The sequence below is a fragment of the Dromiciops gliroides genome, chromosome 5 (assembly GCF_019393635.1).
Source record: "Dromiciops gliroides isolate mDroGli1 chromosome 5, mDroGli1.pri, whole genome shotgun sequence".
Taxonomy (NCBI): Eukaryota; Metazoa; Chordata; class Mammalia; order Microbiotheria; family Microbiotheriidae; genus Dromiciops; species Dromiciops gliroides.
Genome location: NC_057865.1, coordinates 255,726,175 through 255,744,924, shown reverse-complemented (window position 1 = coordinate 255,744,924; position 18,750 = coordinate 255,726,175). Strand labels below are relative to the sequence as shown.

At 39.9% G+C, this 18,750-nt stretch overlaps 1 protein-coding gene across 1 annotated transcript in view; it reads right to left on the bottom strand.

The window, feature by feature from the left end:
* Positions 1–18,750, bottom strand: part of ACSS3 (acyl-CoA synthetase short chain family member 3) — a 244,414-nt gene that overhangs the window by 66,691 nt on the left and 158,973 nt on the right. The window contains exon 9 of the mRNA XM_043969220.1: positions 8,782–8,885. Within this exon, the coding sequence (XP_043825155.1) occupies positions 8,782–8,885 (104 nt within the window). The remainder of the gene's footprint in view (positions 1–8,781; positions 8,886–18,750) is intronic.

Sequence of the window (18,750 nt, the reverse complement as noted above, 5' to 3'; positions counted from 1 at the left end):
TCAACAAAACAATATCTCAAACCCTGATTTGTAACATTGCCTGATTTCTGAGGTGTCAATGCTCACAATGAAAATTTAAAAATAAACTCAAAGGCAGATACAATTTGGTTACAGAGTAACTCTGGACAGACTGACAGTCAGTAAGTAGAGACTAAATGAATGTGAACCCAAACTTTTAAGATCAGCTCTCTAGGTACTATGCAATGCTATCTGATATGCATATATATGTATATGTAGAGAAATTTTAAATATACACACATATGTGTGTGCATGTGTAGGAGTAAATGTATACTATATATGTGTATATGTATATGTATGTGTGTGCATATGTATAGGTATATTGTGTATACATACATTCTGTAGGTAGGTATACATTCATACATATACTTACCTACATACAGAGATATGTGTATATACAGACACATACACATTACATATACATATATACACATATGCGTGTGTATATATTTTATATTTATATGAATGATAATAAAGATGCTGACATCTTGCATGGTTAGAAGGAGCTTTACTACCATAAGAGTTCCACATACCAATGAAATTTTGGGTTCTGTCTCACTGCCTATGTATACTGATATGTCTGCATATATCTACATATATGTGCCACATACATACAACACACCCACAGCCGCATATGAGAAATATATATGTACACAGATGAACACACGTGTATATATGTACACATATCTTTCACATATTTGGTCATTGATTGGTGAGGAACTCCCACTACCAACACAAATGAGCACTTATTCTATAAGACAATCTTAGGGTTTGTTTTATGGCTAGTGATTGTTTTCAGAAATATTTATATGACTTTCTCAGAGTCACACAATTAGCATGCATCACAGATGGATAATGAATCTGGGTTTTCCTGTTTCTGAGCAGTTCTGAATTCTTGACACCCTGCTGCCTATAAGTACACACACACACACACATACACAAACACCACCATCACCAAAACAAAAATGGGGCTTTAAAAAATGCTTATTTCATTGTTATGGGACTTTGCTCTTAGGTAAGCAAAGTCCATCTTCCAATGCCACCTCCAACCACTCAAGTCAAAAGGTAACAGTTACTAAGTACCCACTAAGAGCACCACCACAGAGAAAAGTGCAAACAGCCTCTGGCCTTACAGAGCTCATGTTCTAATGGAGGAGATAGCGAGCAAACACGTATGTACATACAAGATACATACAGGGTAAATTGGAAGCCCCCTCAGAGGGAGACTAACCAAGGATGAACTTTTTTCTCCTTCCAAAGTTCAGATATGGGTATAAGCACACCCACCTGAACATTAGACTAGACGGACCTCCAAATGGCATAAAATGGAAGAAGAGGGTTGGAAAAGTACAAGTATTTGTTAGGAGAAAACCACTCTGTTTTCCACAGTAATGAGAACCGCTTCCAACCTGATTAATGCCCCACTGCACTGACATAGTGCAGCTATTAATTCTCTCTGAACAACACATTAAAGAAATATCGCAAAATCACATGAAATTCAGCACCCACTGGGGATGTAGCATGCTTGTTTCTCAAGCTTCAATAAGTCCTTTTGGAAGCCTCAATGCACTAACTGCATACATCTGTACTTGTTATTATATCTAGAGATATCGCAGAACATAATTTTATTTATGAATATACAATTTACCTTTCACAAAGTTTACTATAGATCCAGTCTGAAAGGCATACCACAAGCTGCTGGAGCCAGCTGGGGTCACAATCCTTCCCTCCACTCAGTTTAAAGGGAGGCTATTAAAAGGTAGGGAAGCTAAGTAGTGCAGTGAATAGAGCGCTGGGCCTGGAGTCAGGGAAGACCAAGTTCAAATCCAGCCTTAGACACCTACTAGCTGTGTGATCCTGAGCAAGTCACTTAAGTGACCTGTCTGCTTCAGTTTTCTTATCTGTAAAATGAAATGCAGAAGGAAATGGCAAACCATTTCAGCATCTTTGCCAACATGGGTCACACAGAGTCAGACTCAAATAAAACAATAGAATAACAACACTAAAGGTTAAGAATGGGACAGTTTTCCCTCTTTTCATACCCAGGAAGGCCCAACTCCGCTGTATAAAAAGGGAACACTTTTAGAAATGCATTATCTTTCAGGAGCTTTGATCTTAGTCTATGATTGTATAAATTTTGATTAAAAATCATTTAAAAATTATAACTTCTATCTGTCCCAACTCCAACATAACTTTGCCTATTGCCATTTATAAGTAAGAGGATTTCAAATAAATAAGGATTGCTTTTGTCCACTACAAATAAAACTCGATCATTAATAAAGTGGCTTCAATCTGATGGCCAGAGAAAGCTAAAGACAATAAAGAGATACTGAGGAAAGGAAAGTGAACATGGTTCAGGGGTGAGGGGAACAATACTGAATGACAAGGAGAAGGTCACAGAATCTAATCCAGAGCTGAAAGCAATCCATCCAAGAAGCCAACTTGTCCAAGTCTATTGTACAAATTGAGAAACTGAGTCCTAGACAGATTAAATGGCTTCAATTGAGTCATACACAGAGTATGTGTGAGAGAAGAGATTTGAACCCGGGTTCTCCAACTCCAGAGTCAGGTTGTTTTTTTCAATTGTAGCATGCTTCTTCTTATAGCAGCCCAGTTTTGTTGTTGCTTCTGTGTTCTCTGCCAAGAACAATCTTTGGTCAGAAAAGGAAAGAAGATAAACACTAATAGGGAATTAAAACCCAAGATCTCCAGGTGAGGAGATGAGAAGGGAATGTGTAGCTCCCTTTGATAAATTTAAATGGACAGTTTTCAATAAACTACAATCCAGGGATGTACTGGATATTGGATGAATCGCCATATGTGATTAATAAATCACTGTCAGTGAACTTAGAGACCCTCAAAGAAATGGAGGAAGAAGGGCAAATATCCGGATTTGTTTTTTTTAAATGAAAGATCATATTCTGGAAACCAGAAGGCCAGTGAGTTTGACTTCAATTCCATGGTGGTGGTGGTGAAACCTGGAAGATATTTCACTAATGGTTAGTAAAAAAAAAAAAAAAAAAAAAAACCCTACAAAAGGAGAGAGAGAGAGAGAGAGAGAGAGAGAGAGAGAGAGAGAGAGAGAGAGAGGGAGGGAGGGGTGGGGGGAGAGAGGAAGGGAGGGGAGAGAGGAGAAAGAAAAGAGGAAGAGGAAGGGGAGAAAGTGGAAGAGAAGGAGGATGGAGAATAAGAAGGACTTAGAGGATAAGGAGAAAGGAGTAGAGAGGGAGAAAAAATAGGAGAGGGAGGAGAAGAAAGAAGATGACCCAAAGAATTGTTATTAATAGTTTGATATCAAATTGGAAGCAAGTTTCAAGTGAAACACCTAGGAATCTGTGTTTGATTTTGTTCTATTTACAGCTTTTAGCAGTAGCATCATCTGCTGTTGACATAAAGCTGAGACAGACTGTCAACACACTGGATGACAAAGGCAGAATTCTAACACATCTGGACAGGAATGAATTAGGCCAAATCAAATATGATGAAACGGAATACATATAATTCTGTACCTTAAGATAAAAAAAATAGTAACTACAAAAATACAAGATTGGGAATAACTTTTCATGCAAATATCTGAAGACATCAGTGTGCTTCAAGATCAATGAGTATTAATGTGAAAGAGAATTTAAAAATAAGAATTCACCATTAGGTGTCTGAGAGATATAGTCCCTCGTTATTCTTCCCAGGTCAGATTGCACCTGGACTATGGTGTTGAGTCTTGGGTATACATTTTAAGAGGGGAAAAAAACAGAAGGGAGAGTCCAAAAGAAGGTAACCAGAATGATTAATGATGGCAAGTTAAAACTGTGTGAAAATTAGTTGAAGAAATAGGGATGTTTAACTTAAAAAAGAGAAAACTTCTGTGGGCTATGAGAGCTGTCTTCAAGAAGCTAATAGCCTGTTATCCAGAAAAGGAATTAGAGAGGATAAAAGTTTAAACTCTTGCTAAAGCTTCTCATTTAAGGTGACCACTCATTAGATTTTAGACATCATAGCTAGAATTTTAGGCCCTTACACTAGACTACAGTCAGGAAGTTCAAATCTGGCTTCAGACACTTACTAGCTATATGGTCCTGGGCAAGTCACTTAACCCTGTCTGCCCCAATTTCCTCATCTGTCAAATAAGCTGGAGAAGGAAATGGCAAATCACTCCAGTATCTGTGTTAAGAAAACCCCAAATGGGGTCATGAAGAGTCAGAAATGTCACAACTGAAAACTACTGAACTGTTGTTCAATAAAAATGTTCCATTTGACTTCAGAAATCAAAGAGCAATGGGGTTCAAGATGCCATTATAAGTGAATGCAAGGAAAACTTCCTAACCATCAGAGCTGTCCAAAAGTGGAATGGATTCCTTGGGGAAATAATGGATTCCTCTTCATTGGATATTTTTGATTGCTTGTTTTTGTTTTTTTGTTTTGTTTTGGTTTATTTTTTTGCTGGGCAATGAGTGACTTGTGCAGGGTCACACAGCTAGCAAGTATCAAGTGTCTGAGGCTGGATTTGAACTCAGGTCCTCCCGAATGCAGGGCCGGTGCTTTAACCACTGTGCCACCTAGCTGCCCCTTCATTGGATATTTTAAAGCAAATAGTGGATGACCACTTTTGTTTTTGGAGGATGTTAAAAAGGGGCTTCCTATTTAAGTATAGGGTAGACTAGATGACCTCAGAGTGCCTGTCAGGTCTGTGATTCTGTAATTTATCCTTTCTGAAACATACCGTCCCTCCCTGCTAACCATTCAACCTATGAAAAATCCAGGAGCACAGAAATGTCCTTCTGCTAAGCTACTAAATCCAGGGACCTTAGCAAAAGAACATGGGGAAAGCAAAGTGGTCCTTAGAACCTAAAAGATCAAACTCTGAACATTTCTTTTTTGAATGAACTTGTGGTCTACTTCTGTTAAACAGACTCGATCTTAACAATGAAACTAACACATGGAAAATCAGCAGTTAGTTAACAGCATGCATCTGTACTCACAACTCAGTGGGGCAGCTAGGTGGTGCAGTGGATAAAACACTGGCCTTGAATTCAGGAGGACCTGAATTCAAATCTGACCTCAGACACTTAACACTTACTATCTGTATGACCCTGGGCAAGTCACTTAACCCTCATTGCCTGGGGAGGAGGGTGACATGTAGACTCTCAACTCAGGTCATTAAGGATGTAAAATGGGGGACAATTGAGTGGGGCTAAAAGTCACCAAAGTCTAAGCTTTGTCTTCACTGTTAAAACAATGGAAGGGGAACATGGTCCCTATAGTTTGTGTTCCCTCTAATACAACAAAAGGCTTTACACAAAGAAATTACTGGACACTAAGACAAAAAAAAATTAATTTAATTTAAATTAAAAAAACAACAACAACCTTTTTCAACACCAAAGCTAAGTGGATAGGGGGCATACCTATGCAGGCATTCACACAACTTTAATGAGTTCTTAAAAATAAGGACAGAAAAACTATGAATCCCATTTACAGTCTGTCAAGTTCTTCTGGGAGAAAAAAAGGTTTTTTTTTTTTTTTTTAAGGTTATCTCATTAGGAAACTAGGCCACTGTTCCTGAAGAAAGTAAATATTTCTGAAAAGTTTAGGTAATGAGACAAACTCCAGAGTAATTAGGAACTGATCCATTTGGCTACTTAGATCATCAGGTAAAACATAATAACTCACCTTGACATAGGGTGGCTATAAAGCAGTACATAGGCCAGGCCTGGAGTCAGGAAGACTCATCTTCTTGAGTTCAGCTCTGGCCTCAGACACTTCCTAGCTGTGTGACCCTGGGCTAGACACTTCACCCTGTTTGCCTTAGTTTCCTCATCCATAAAATAGTCTGCAGAAGGAAATGGCAAACTACTCCAGTCTCCTTGCTAAAAAAACTCCAAATGGGGTTGGACATGACTGAAAATGACACAATACTGAACACCTTGATATAATGCACTAAGCTTGCAAAGCATTTTTCATACAACACCTAAGTCAGGCAGGTAGTGCAAGCATTTCTATCCCCATTCTGCAAATGAGGAATTTGAAACTCCAAGAAACTAAGTAATTCATCCATAAATACACAGTTGTTGAGTATGGGCTATGGAGCTTGATCCCCGATTTCCAGACTCCAAATACATCATTCTTTCACTAAGCCATACTGGCTCTCAAACCAAGGTATGAATGATTAAATGGATGAGTGAGAAGCACAGAAAAGGCAAACCAATAAGAAGCACTTGAGCATATGCCAGAATCCCATTACTTGGCCAAAGGGGGCAGTACTGAGGAAAGAACAATGGTTCTAGAGTGAAGGGACCTGGGTTCAAATCCTGCCTCTGATATTTCTGGTCTGCAACCTTAGACATGCCATTGAACATCTGTGACCCTTGCTTTCCTTATCTGTAAAATGAGGAAGCTTGAATGAATGGTCTCTGAGTTTCCTTCCAGCTCAAAATTGCTGATTTGCTTACCCTAGCTCACAACATCTTTAGGAACAGAGTCTCTACATCCCTCAATGAAGTCCTACTTAGAAACACCAGCTTGCAACATTTAGAGAATGAAAGGAACCTCACAGATTATCTAGCTCACCCCCTCTATTTTTGAGGCAATTGTGGTTAAATGACTTGCCCAGGGTCACACAGATAGTAAGTGTCAAGTGTCTGAGGCTGGATTTGAACTCAGGTTCTCCTGAATCCAGGACCAGTGCTTTATCCACTTCACCACCTAGATGCCCCATCATCCCTTCTTTTTACAATAAGGATAGTGGGGTTCAGAAAACTTGATGTGACTTGTTTGAAGTCAAAAAGTCCTTTGACTACAAATGCATGCTAGAGCTCTACCCCAGCTACCTCCTGTTTAATATCTATGGTTCAGAAGTATGGCCCTATATTCTCAGGGCCAAGCCATGCGATTGAACACCAGCTCTGTGATCCTACCAGACAGGAAATGCCTCATCTGCAGGCCCTGAGAAAGACCATTAGCTAGGCTAATCCTTGGACAAGCCAGGTCAGAGTGACTCACCTCCAAAACAGACACATGACTTCAGCCTTATGAAGTCACATAAATGAGCTATCCTTACATGAATGGATGCAAAGTGAAGTGAGCAGAACCAAGAGAACATTGTATACAGTGACAGCAAAACTGTGATGACAAACTATGAATGACTTAGCTCTTCTCAGCAATGCAATAATCCAAGACAATTCCAGAAGACTCATGATGGAAAATGCTCCCCACATCTAGAGAAAGAATTGCTGGAGTCTGAATGCAGATCAAAGCATACTTTTTTCATCTTCTTTGTGTTGTGACTTTTTTCCTTTTGATCTGTTTCTTCTTTTACAACACGACTAATGTGGAAATGTTTTACATGATTGAACATATATAACCCATATCAAATTGCTTACTGTCTTAGGGAGGAGGAAAGAGAGGGGGGGAGGAGGAAGAAAATTTCTGACTCAAACATTTAAAAAAATAAATGTTAAAAATTCTCCTTAGATGTAATTAAAAAAAATACTATAAAAATGAACTACTAAGTAACCAACTTGAATGATCTACATAATGTTAGAAAGTGTGACTACACTGTTGAAACCACAATCCCTTGAGATATATGATAGACCTACAAAAAAAACTCAAGAGTGCTCATTGTGTTAGGCAATGGGAATTTTGTCCCACTCTTGTGATTTCATGGGTATAGGTATATCCCAGTGATGAAATTCCCTCTCTCAATACAAATCAAGAATCTTCTCTGAAATGTACTGTCACCTGGGGGGCACTTGAGAGGTTGACTTACCCAGGAACCTACAGCCAATAGGTATCAGAGGCAGGACTTAATCCAAGGGCTTCCTGACCCTGAAGACACTTCTGGATTGAACACTCCACACTTCAATGGGAATATAATGACAAACATGTATGAAACAGATCCTGCTCTCAAGGAGCTTGTATTGATGGTGGCTGTTGTTCTTCATAAAGAAGAGGACCAAAGTGATATCACTATGTCAGGGTCAACATACAGTATATCTGACTGTGGCTGATCAGACTCATGACATACATGCTAATGCCCCAAAATTTACAACACATTAAGCACTGTAGGAATCTGGAGATGAGAATGAGGAGTGGGGGCTTAAGCAGTGGACAGAGTGCTGGGCCTGCAATATGGAAGATTCATCTTCCTGAGTTCAAATTTGACTTCAGACATTTACTAGCTATGTTGTCCTGGGCAAGTCACTTAACCCTGTTTGCCTCAGTTTCCTCATCTGTAAATGAGCAGGAGAAGGAAATGGCAAAGAGCTCCAGGATCTTTGCCAAGAAAACCCCAAATGGGTTGGAGAGTCAGAAATGACTGAAAAACAACTGAACAACGACAGCAAAAATCATGATCATTATTGTTTTTATTCTAGATTGCCTTCCCATATGTTAAGATAAAGACAGATGTCTGATGATAAACAAGAATGGAAACAGCAAGATTAGAGAAATGAGGATGATTCTGAGATACACTTTAGTTGAATAATTCTTAAAATTGAACACAAGAATCTCAGATCTCAAAAGGAATCAAAGATAACCTTAAGTTTTCAAGTCTAGAGAAGCAAAAGAATAGAAACATCAGGAACAGAAGCAGGGGAGTTAATTAACAATATGGATGCCACATGGTTCCCCATCTTTGCAATCAGAGCCCTGTGAATCTTGCTGGCGGCTATCTCCATAACATACATCCATTACCTTGGGAGCCTTAAGTGACACTCCTTAAGTCTTTTATTTTCCCATCAAGAATTCATTTTGCATTCAAAAACTGCTCACCTGTTTGCCACCAGTGGTCCAAGACAGGTACTCTGAAAACATTTTTAGACCACTCCAGTGTCTCCACATCACAGTGTTCACCAGCCACAAATAAAGTTTTGAACCTAAATTGAAGAGGGAGGCATATTTTAAATTATTTCTGGCAGATACATTTTTAAAAGAAACAATAGGACTTCCTCACAACAATGTGTTCGGGGGATAACACATGTCACTAACTTGATTGAGATAAACTATACTTGACCACAAGTGAGGGGGCAGCTATGATTTCAGCCACATAATAATCATACTGGCTGTGGGGACCCTGGACAAGTCACAAATTCAGTTCTTCAGGCAACTCTCTTAAACTAAAGTTGCAGAGGCGGTGCTGATCTGCCTTAATCACTCAGGAATTCCCAATACCATTGAAATCACCAGTTCAGTCCCTGTTCTCAAAATGAAAATCTTATTATCTAAGGCAATTTGTGTGGAGATTTTATGAAAGCATTTATTGACGTGCACTAGAAGAAAATCATCATAGGGTTGTAGATTTAGAGACTGGAGGGAACTTAGAGGTCACTGAATGCAACTCCCTCATTTTACAGACAAGGAAACTGAAACTGAGAGAGGTTGCTTATGGTCCCAAAAGCAAGTGTCTGAGGTAGAATTTGAACCTAGGTCCTCCTGACTCCAAGCTTGGGACTCTACTGGGCCACCTAGTTTGACTTTAAAATGATAGAGATGTCATCTTACACAATTTAACAAATGTCTAAAAGTCTAAAAAGGACCTCTTTCCTCTGACAACAAATGGGATAGATTTAGTTCTATGTTTGACCTTTTCACTCCATCCAGGGATATTCTTCAAATCGCTACTAGAGAAATACAAATTAAAGCAATTATGACATTCAACATCACACCCTCTCACTTTTCAGCTTCCCAGAATGTGTTGACTTTCAAACTCCTTGAGGTCAGAGTCATTCTCTCTCTCTTTTTATTCCTTGCACTTAACACTGTGCCTAGCACATTATTAAATGCTTCCTTCCATCCATCCATCCATCCATCCATCCATCCATCCATCCATCCATCCATCCATCCATCCATCCATCCATCCATCCATCCATCCATCCATCCATCTTTCTGTCTGTCCATCCATCCTTCCTACCTATCTATCTATCTATCTATCTATCTATCTATCTATCTATCTATCTATCTATCTATCTATCTATCTATCTATCTATCTATCTATCTGTCTGCCTGTCTGTCTATCAATAATTTATCTATCACTATCTCTCTATCTCTCTCCTTCCCTTCCCACCTCTGTTTCCCTCTATCTCCCTCCCTCCCACTCCATCAGTAGAAGCTGTTATTGAGAAGATTCCTATCCTAATATGGGTTGGAAAAATGTCCCTTCCAACTCAATTTCTGTGATTCTATTAGAAATGCTAGAAAAACCTACAGAAAGGAGAAAGTAGTCCATGTAAAAGGTGATTAAGCATGCATATATATATATATATATATATATATATATATATATAACCTATATTAGATTGCTTTCTGTCTTGCAGAGGAGGAAAGAAAGGGAGGGAGGGAGAAAAATTTGGAACTAAAAATCTTATGAAAACAAATGTTGAAAACTATCTTTTCATGTAACTGGAAAAAGGGGCAGTTAGGTGGTGCAGTGGATAAAGCACCAGTCCTGGATTCAGGAGTACCTGAGTTCTAATCCAGCCTCAGACACTTGACACTTACTAGCTATGTGACCCTGGGCAAGTCACTTAACCCCCATTATCCTGTAAAAAACAAAACAAACAAACATGTAACTGGAAAATAATAGAATACTTTTATGATAAAAAAATTTTAAATACACTACCAGAAAAAAAGAAAAGCATGCATATAAGAAGCTTATATTTATTAAGAGTACTAAAAGAACCAGGGAAAATTATAAGTCCTCCTCCCCAAAAAGAAGCAGAGAAGTTAATAAGCCAGGCATAACTGGTTATGTGTAAAAAAAAATAGATACAGTGACTAAACTCTCCTGGATTTATCTAGCACACTCTGTTTTAAGGGGGAAAAACATCTTTTGCAAAAGATGATCATTTATCAGTCCATATTTTTGGTTCAGAAAAGATGGTCACTGTGGAAATAAGGCACAACTCTGTATAGGGTAATAAGAAAAAAAAACTTATCCAAGGAACCTGATAATTTGAGGAATTTAAGGTGGTATAAAATGATGAATGTTATAGCAAACAATCTTCTAGCTTGAACTGTCTAGAATTTAATAATTATTCAGCAAGTATTTATTAGGTATTTACTATGTACCATGCATTGTACAGGGTGTTGAAGATACAAAAGCAAGAGTTAAAAAATCTCACCACTGAAGGAACTTAGATTCAATTGGGGTAAACAGTCTATATATAAGTATATAAAAAAAGGGCATGTAAGGTAATTAAGGGGATGGCACTAGCAGCTTATAGGAGGGGATGGAAATGAGGGAAGGCTTCATATAGAAGACATCAATTGAATTGAAAGGAAATTAGAGGCTGAGGGGAAAAGTGAGAAGTGCATGCATGACAGTCATGATGAACAGCCAATGCTAACTCCCATAAATGGGAACTGGAGTGTCCTATATGAAGAACAGTGAGACCAGTTTTACTGGACCAGAGAGTATATAGGAAGGGGAGTAATGAGAAGCCCTTTAAAATGCTCTCTCTCCCATAGGCCCCTTCTTTCTTTTGACACAGTCATACCTCTGGTACATACCCTCATCACCTCATGCCTGAATTGCTACAATACTCTGCTGGTTGGTCTGTCTACCACAAGTTTCTCCTCCATTAGGCTTCGAAAGGGATCATCCTACAGAGCAGATCTGACCATATCACTTCACCTTCTCAGTCCCGGCCTTGTCAATGGACGTGGATGGCTCAGAAAGAGAAAGCGAGGCTGATGGCTTTGAGTTACCCTGCTTCCCTTAAACCCAATTCATTTGTAAGTCAAGACATCACCCTTGATGTCATTGGTCCCAAACAATAACAAAATTCAGTGGCTTCACCTAAATTCCCAGATCAAATGTAAAATCCATTTTGGCTTTTAAATTTCTTCATAACCTGGCTCCTTCCTAACCTTCCTCCTTTCTTCCTCTTCACTACTCAATTTGTATTCTAGGATCCAGTGACAGCCGCCATCTTGCTGCTGTTTGTTATACCCAACACTCATCATCCTTCTACTCTCTGCCACCAGCCATCTCCATGTCTGAAATGCTTTACCTCTGTGTCTCCACCCCCCGGGGTTCAACTCCTCCTTGCAGCAAGAAGCCTTTCCTCCAGGCCGGTGCTTTCCCTCTGAGAGTACCTCAAATTTAACTTGTATTCATCTTATGTGTATAGAATTGTTTGCATGTTGTTCTCCCCATCAGGAGAGTTCCTTGAAAGAAGGAAACGTTCTTACCTCTTTTGTTGTTGTTGATGTTGTTTGTTTGTTTTGCAGGGTATGGAGAGTTAAGTGACTTGCCCAGGGTCACACAGCTAGTAAGTGTCAAGTGTCTGAGGTCAGATTTGAACTCAGATCCTCCTGAATCCGTGGCTGGTGTTTTATCTACTGCACCACCTAGCTTCCCCCTTACCTCTTTTGAATCCCCAGTAATTAGGACAATGTCTAGCATATGTTGTTCAGTCATTTTTCAGTTGTGTCTGACACTTCATGCCCCATTTGGAGTTTTTCTGGCAAAGATCTGGAGTGGTTTGCCCTTTCTTTCTCCAGATCATTTTACAGATGAGGAAACTGAGGCAAACAGAGTTAAGGGACTTGCCTAGGGACACACAGCTAGTATGTGTCTGGGGCTGGTTTCGAACTCAGGAAGATGAGTCTTTCTGGATTTCTATCTACTCTGCCACCTAACTGCCTGTCTGCCCATACAGTAAGTGCTTAATAAATGCAAATTGACTTGATTTGATATCTTGACTTTAAATATTTCCAAGTCAAGGCATACATGGCAATTTTTTCCAGTCTAAAAAGGAAGCTTTTTAAAAATAAATTTCCCAAAATGGAATGTAGCTAATTTTATGTTAAATACCCAATATAGCATTGCCTTTCAAAAAGCCTTCCCAGGAAAAGGAGTCACCATCTGCTGAAGCAAAGCTATGCAGCCAATAAAACGATCTCATTCTAGCCTAGCTCTTTAACAAAATCTAATGGCTTTTTACAATGATGAGCTGTTATGTCTTTTCTGATTTACATTTTTAATGCCTTTTATATTGACATTGGCCATTCCCAGATTTATATTCTGCCATATTGAGAGCTTTTCTTTAAAACAAAGAGAAGCAGCCAAGGGAAGCCAAGGAACAAAAGAGAACCGCTCTCTTTTGATTTCTCTTTCTCCTCCTCCCCTTCCCCTCAAAGTGAAGTGGTTCAGGCATTCTCAAACTTTCTCCAAACAGTTGGAACAACAATATTTAAGCCAGATTCAGTTCTGCAATAAGGGGCCGGGGAGGTACAAAGAAACACAGAGGGAATTTGATTATCAAACTTGCACAGGCTGTGGAGTCAAAGGACATGGGGTCAAATCCTGTCTCTGCCATATTCTATCTGTATGACCTTGTCCAAGCCTCTTAACCTCCACTGGCATAATTTCCCTCATCTATAAAATGAATGGCACTTGGATTAGACAGCTTCTGTGCTTCTTTCCAGCTCTAGAACTGCGATCCTATGAAAAAATTTAGGAAAGGATTCCTGCTCAGGTTCAGCTCAGACTACAGGACCTAAGAGGTCCCTTCTAACTCTGAGATTCTATAATTGTGGTTTTTGTTGTTGTTGTTTTTTGTTTTTTGCAGGGCAATGAGGGTTAAGTGACTTGCCCAGGGTCACACAGCTAGTAAGTGTCAAGTGTCTGAGGTCACATTTGAACTCAGGTCCTCCTGAATCCAGGGCTTGTGCTTTATCCACTGCACCACCTAGCTGCCCCCAAGATTGTATAATTGTAAGCCCATACCCTAAAAGCATAATCTCCACCCCCGCAATGACTCAGAGATATTTTCTTTTGTCATCTCCAAGGATGTTGGACCCATCTAATTGGAGGGAGAATAAGGCAGCTGTCACTCATGTGCTAATGCTACTGTGAAGAGATTCTAATCACCAACGCTTGGCTAAAGAGTGTGTTTATTTCCTGCAATCACTGTAAGAATCCAAAGGAACTGATACTGAAATGTTCAAAATGAACCTCAAGTGGTTGACACAATAGCATTTTCTCAGGCATGGAATCACACTTCAGGGTGGCAGTTTTGCTGTTTTCCAGCTGTTTCATTTGTGTCCGATTCTTTGTGACCCCATTTGAGCTTTGTTTCTTTGTTTAGCTTTGTTTTTTTGGGGAGGGCAGATATTGGAGTGGTTTGCCATTTCCTTCTCCAACTTATTTTACAGATGAGGAAAGTGAAGCAAACGGGGTTAAGTGACTTGTTCAAGGCCACACGGATAGTAAGTGGCTGAGGCCAGATTTGAACTCAGGAAGAGCAGTCTTCCTGACTCCAGGCCTGGAGTCAGGAAGCCTCATCTTTGTGAGTTCCAATCTGGCCCCAGACACTTAGTTGTGTGACCCTGGGCAAGTCCCTTAATGTACAATATATGTGTATATATGGGTGTGTATTATATACATATGTATAACAGTACAAATATATTATACTGTTACATATATATGTATATAATACACACCCACATATATATATGCACATATATTGTACATTTTATATAGTTATTTTCATGTTGTCTCCTCCATTAGACTGGGTGTTCCCTGAGTACAGGAACTAACTTTGCCTTTCTCCGCTCAGTGTCTGGCACTAAGCCACCCAGCTGCCCAAGGGTGGCAGTCAGGTATTGGGCAAAGAGAGGTGGACTCAGGAGATCTAGGTGTGACCCCAGGATCTATTACTTATTAGTTCTGGGATGACAGGCAGGGTACTGAGCCTAGAGTGGGCTGATCAGGGCTGAGCATTCACCACTCGACATGTGCACATGTGTGTGTGTGTGTGTGTGTGTGTGTGTGTGTGTGTGTGTGTACACAACATTTAGCACAATGCCTAGAACCTAGCAGCACATAATAAATGCCTATTGACTAACTGACTGGAGACACATGGATACGTATGCATAAGCATGTGTACTGGTAAATTTAATAACATGGGGAATTTCAAAGAACATTCCTCTACCAAAGCAGATTGACATCTTCTCAATTAAATCTCATATGTTCATAGGATTACAGCTTCAGGGCTAGGTAGCAGACTCAGTTCAAAGTCCAAACTTTTCATTTTTATAGATCAGCAGATTGAAGCCCAGAGCAGAACAGTGATTCTGTACACTGGCATACAGATTGTAAGTGGAGAGCTGAAGTTGGATCATCGGACCACTGGTTCTAGAGTCAGGAAGATCCGAGTTCAAATCCTGCCTCAGGCACTAACTAGCTGCATGACTCTTGGTAAATCACTGAACTTCTCTCAGCCTTAGTTTATCTGTAAAATGGCAATAATGAGTGTGCCTACCTCACCAGGTTGTTGCAAGGATGAAATGAGATAATGTATTTACGATATTTTGCAAAGCACTCTATAATTACTAGCTATTGTTTTTTATTTGTATTTAGAATAGTATAACAGTATAATATATTATATAATAGTATAATTATAATTATAATAGTATAATTAGTATAACAATTGTCATTTTTGTGATGAGACAGAAGCATTTGAAATTCTGGAACCTCTGCAAAAAAGGCTCATATAAACTTGAAGACACACCTCCATCAGTGATAGAATGCATCCCTATCTCTCGTGCTGTAACCAAGAATTCTTTCCTGTGCACTAATTCATGCCTATGGCATTGGAAGAAAAGGGGAAAAAATGGGAGGTAGTATGGTGGGTGGAAAGGGCCCTGAACCTGGAGACCCCGGACAAGAGTTCCAGCATCACTTCTGCCACTTCCTACTTATGTGACCTTCAAAAAGTCAAGTCATCTTCCTAGGCCTCAGTTTGGGACAGCTAAGGGGTGCAGTGGTTAGAGTCAGCAAGACTCAACTTCCTTGGTTCAAATCTGACCTCAGACACTTACTAGCTATGTGACTCTGGACAAGTCACTTCACCCTGTTTGCCTCAGTTCCTTATCCATCAAATAAGCTGGAGAAGGAAATGGCAAACCACTCCAGTATCTTTGCCAAGAAAATCCCAAATGGGGTCACAAAGAGTCAAACATGACTGAAATGACTTAACAGCAAGCCTCAGTTTCCTCATCTTTAAAAATAAAGAGATTGGGATTAGCTTATCCAATGTGAATGTGGTTATTTCCAGGTTCCTTAAATTCCCTCCACTTGACTAGCTTAGGGATCTGGTATTAAAAGGCTATAGAAAGAAGGGAGTTTAGGAAATGTATTTCTAGCTCTATGCATGTCCCTTGGTCTAGTGAATATAGAGTTAGATGTGGGAATCAAGAAGAAATGGGTTCAAATCCCACCACAGACAACTACTAGCTGTGTGACCCAGGGGAAGTCAACTTCTTTTAGCCCCAATCTCACCTGAAAAATGGGAATAATAAGAGCATCCACCTCCCAAGGCTCTTATGAGAATCAAAGGAACAAATGTATATACATGTATGTGCAATGATCTATGTGTATATACACATATGTGCATGTGTATATATAAATCTCTATAAAATCTACACATATAGTATATATATATATATATATATGTGTGTGTAATATGCTGTCTGTATATATAATTTTCTTTCTTTTTTTTTTTTGGCAGGGCAATGAGGGTTAAGTGACTTGCCCAGGATCACAAAGCTAGTAAGTGTCAAGTGTCTGAGGCCAGATTTGAACTCGGGTCTTCCAGAATCCAGGGCCGGTGCTATATCCACTGTGCCACCTAGCTGCCCCTATAATTTTCTTTGAAATATAAATGTATTATATATGTACGTAGGTGTATATAAAGTAAATATTAAGGTACCATATAGATGGCAACTACATTATGATGTATTATGAGATAGCATCAAGTAATGACTAGAGAGCTGGAAGCTCTCTACACCAATGAAATGACAAATCCTATTATAATATTGATAATAATAATAATAACAATAATAATAATGATATATGTAACAAGTAAAATTCAGCTTATCAAGGATTATCTCACTGGACACATTTTTAGAAGTGAATTTTTTTTTTTTTTAGTGAGGCAATTGGGGTTAAGTGACTTGCCCAGGGTCACACAGCTAGTAAGTGTTAAGTGTCTAAGGCTGGATTTGAACTCAGGTACTTCTAACTCCAGGGCCGGTGCTCTATCTGCTGCGCCACCTAGCTGCCCCCAGAAGTGACTATTAATAGAGTAAATTATTAAACCCTAAAATGCCATAGACTATTAACATCCCTTAAGGTCATCAGGCTATGACCAGAGAACTACTTGTAGAAGATATTGTCCTTGGGAATCCTGATTAGCCACAGGTAAGACTAGATGACCTTTCCAGGGGAAGTGGTGATTAAACATGCTGCTCATCTCTTAACAGAAAAGCGGTGAACTTCTAAAGTGCAAAATAACAAATAGGTTTTTGGACCTAGTCAATGTGGGAGGGAGAGAGAGAAGGAGGGAGGAAAGAAAAAAGGAAGGAGAAGAGAGGAGGGAAGAGGAGAGAGAGACAGAGAGACAGAGAGACAAAGAGAGAGATACACACACACAGAGACACAGAGAGAGAGAGAGACACACACACAGAGACACAGAGAGAGAGAGACACACACACACACACACACACACACACACACACACAGTTGTTATAAGGGCTTTGGTGTTTCTCCTCCCCCTAAATTGGGTTTGAACATCAGATTCATGGAGATAGGGAGGGAGGGAGGGAGGGAGGAAGGAAGGAAGGAAGGAAGGAAGGAAGGAAGGAAGGAAGGAAGGAAGGAAGGAAGGAAAGGAGGAAGGGAGGAAGGGAGGAAGGGAGGAAGGGAGGAAGGGAGGAAGGGAGGAAGGGAGGAAGGGAGGAAGGGAGGAAGGGAGGAAGGGAGGAAGGGAGGAAGGGAGGAAGGGAGGGAGGAAGGGAGGAAGGGAGGAAGGGAGGGAGGGAGGGAGGGAGGGAGGGAGGAAGGGAGGGAGGGAGGAAGGGAGGAAGGGAGGGAGGAAGGGAGGAAGGGAGGAAGGGAGGAAGGGAGGAAGGGAGGAAGGGAGGAAGGGAGGAAGGGAAGGAGGGAGGGAGGAAGGAGGGAGGGAGGGAGGAAGGAAGGAAGGGAGGAAGGAAGGGAAGGGAGGGAGGAAGGGAGGAAGGGAGGAAGGGAGGAAGGGAGGAAGGGAGGAAGGGAGGGAGGGAGGGAGGGAGGGAGGGAGGAAGGGAGGAAGGAAGGGAGGAAGGGAGGAAGGAAGGAAGGAAGGGAGGAAGAAAGGAAGGAAGGAAGGAAGGAAGGAAGGCCACTGAGGCATCTTTTTCAAAAAAATAATGGAAAGCAAAGAAGAAAAAGAAGACCAGATAAGCATAACAGCTGTGAATGCTACAAGTTGTTCTCACAATCTACTTTAAGAGAAAAGTAAGGCGCACGTAGTAGAGATAGGCAGTTTTATGTACAATTCTCTTTTTGTTCTACTATATATAATAAATGCCATTTATTTTGGTGTTTATTAAATTCATCATAAAAATATTTTTGAAGCTGAAATAAAAAGCAAAGCAAATAACTAAACAATCTATATGACCTCTGTGGGCCATTCCAACTCAGAAATTCCATTATTCTACGATAAAAAATAAAGATGTCAAAAGTAGTGGGGCGAGGGATTCAAAGTTCTAATTCAAATGATACAGGAAAAACAACATTAAAAATGTAAGGTTTTGAACTAATATGTAAATTATGAAATTAGAAATGGGTTGAAGATCAATCTCTGAAATGAAAAATATGAGCATGCTTGCATAGTAACACCCAAAGCACCAGACTGCTAAAGCCTCTTAAAACCTATCTGATGAGAGAGAATGTGCACTCAGACAGTTTTGATT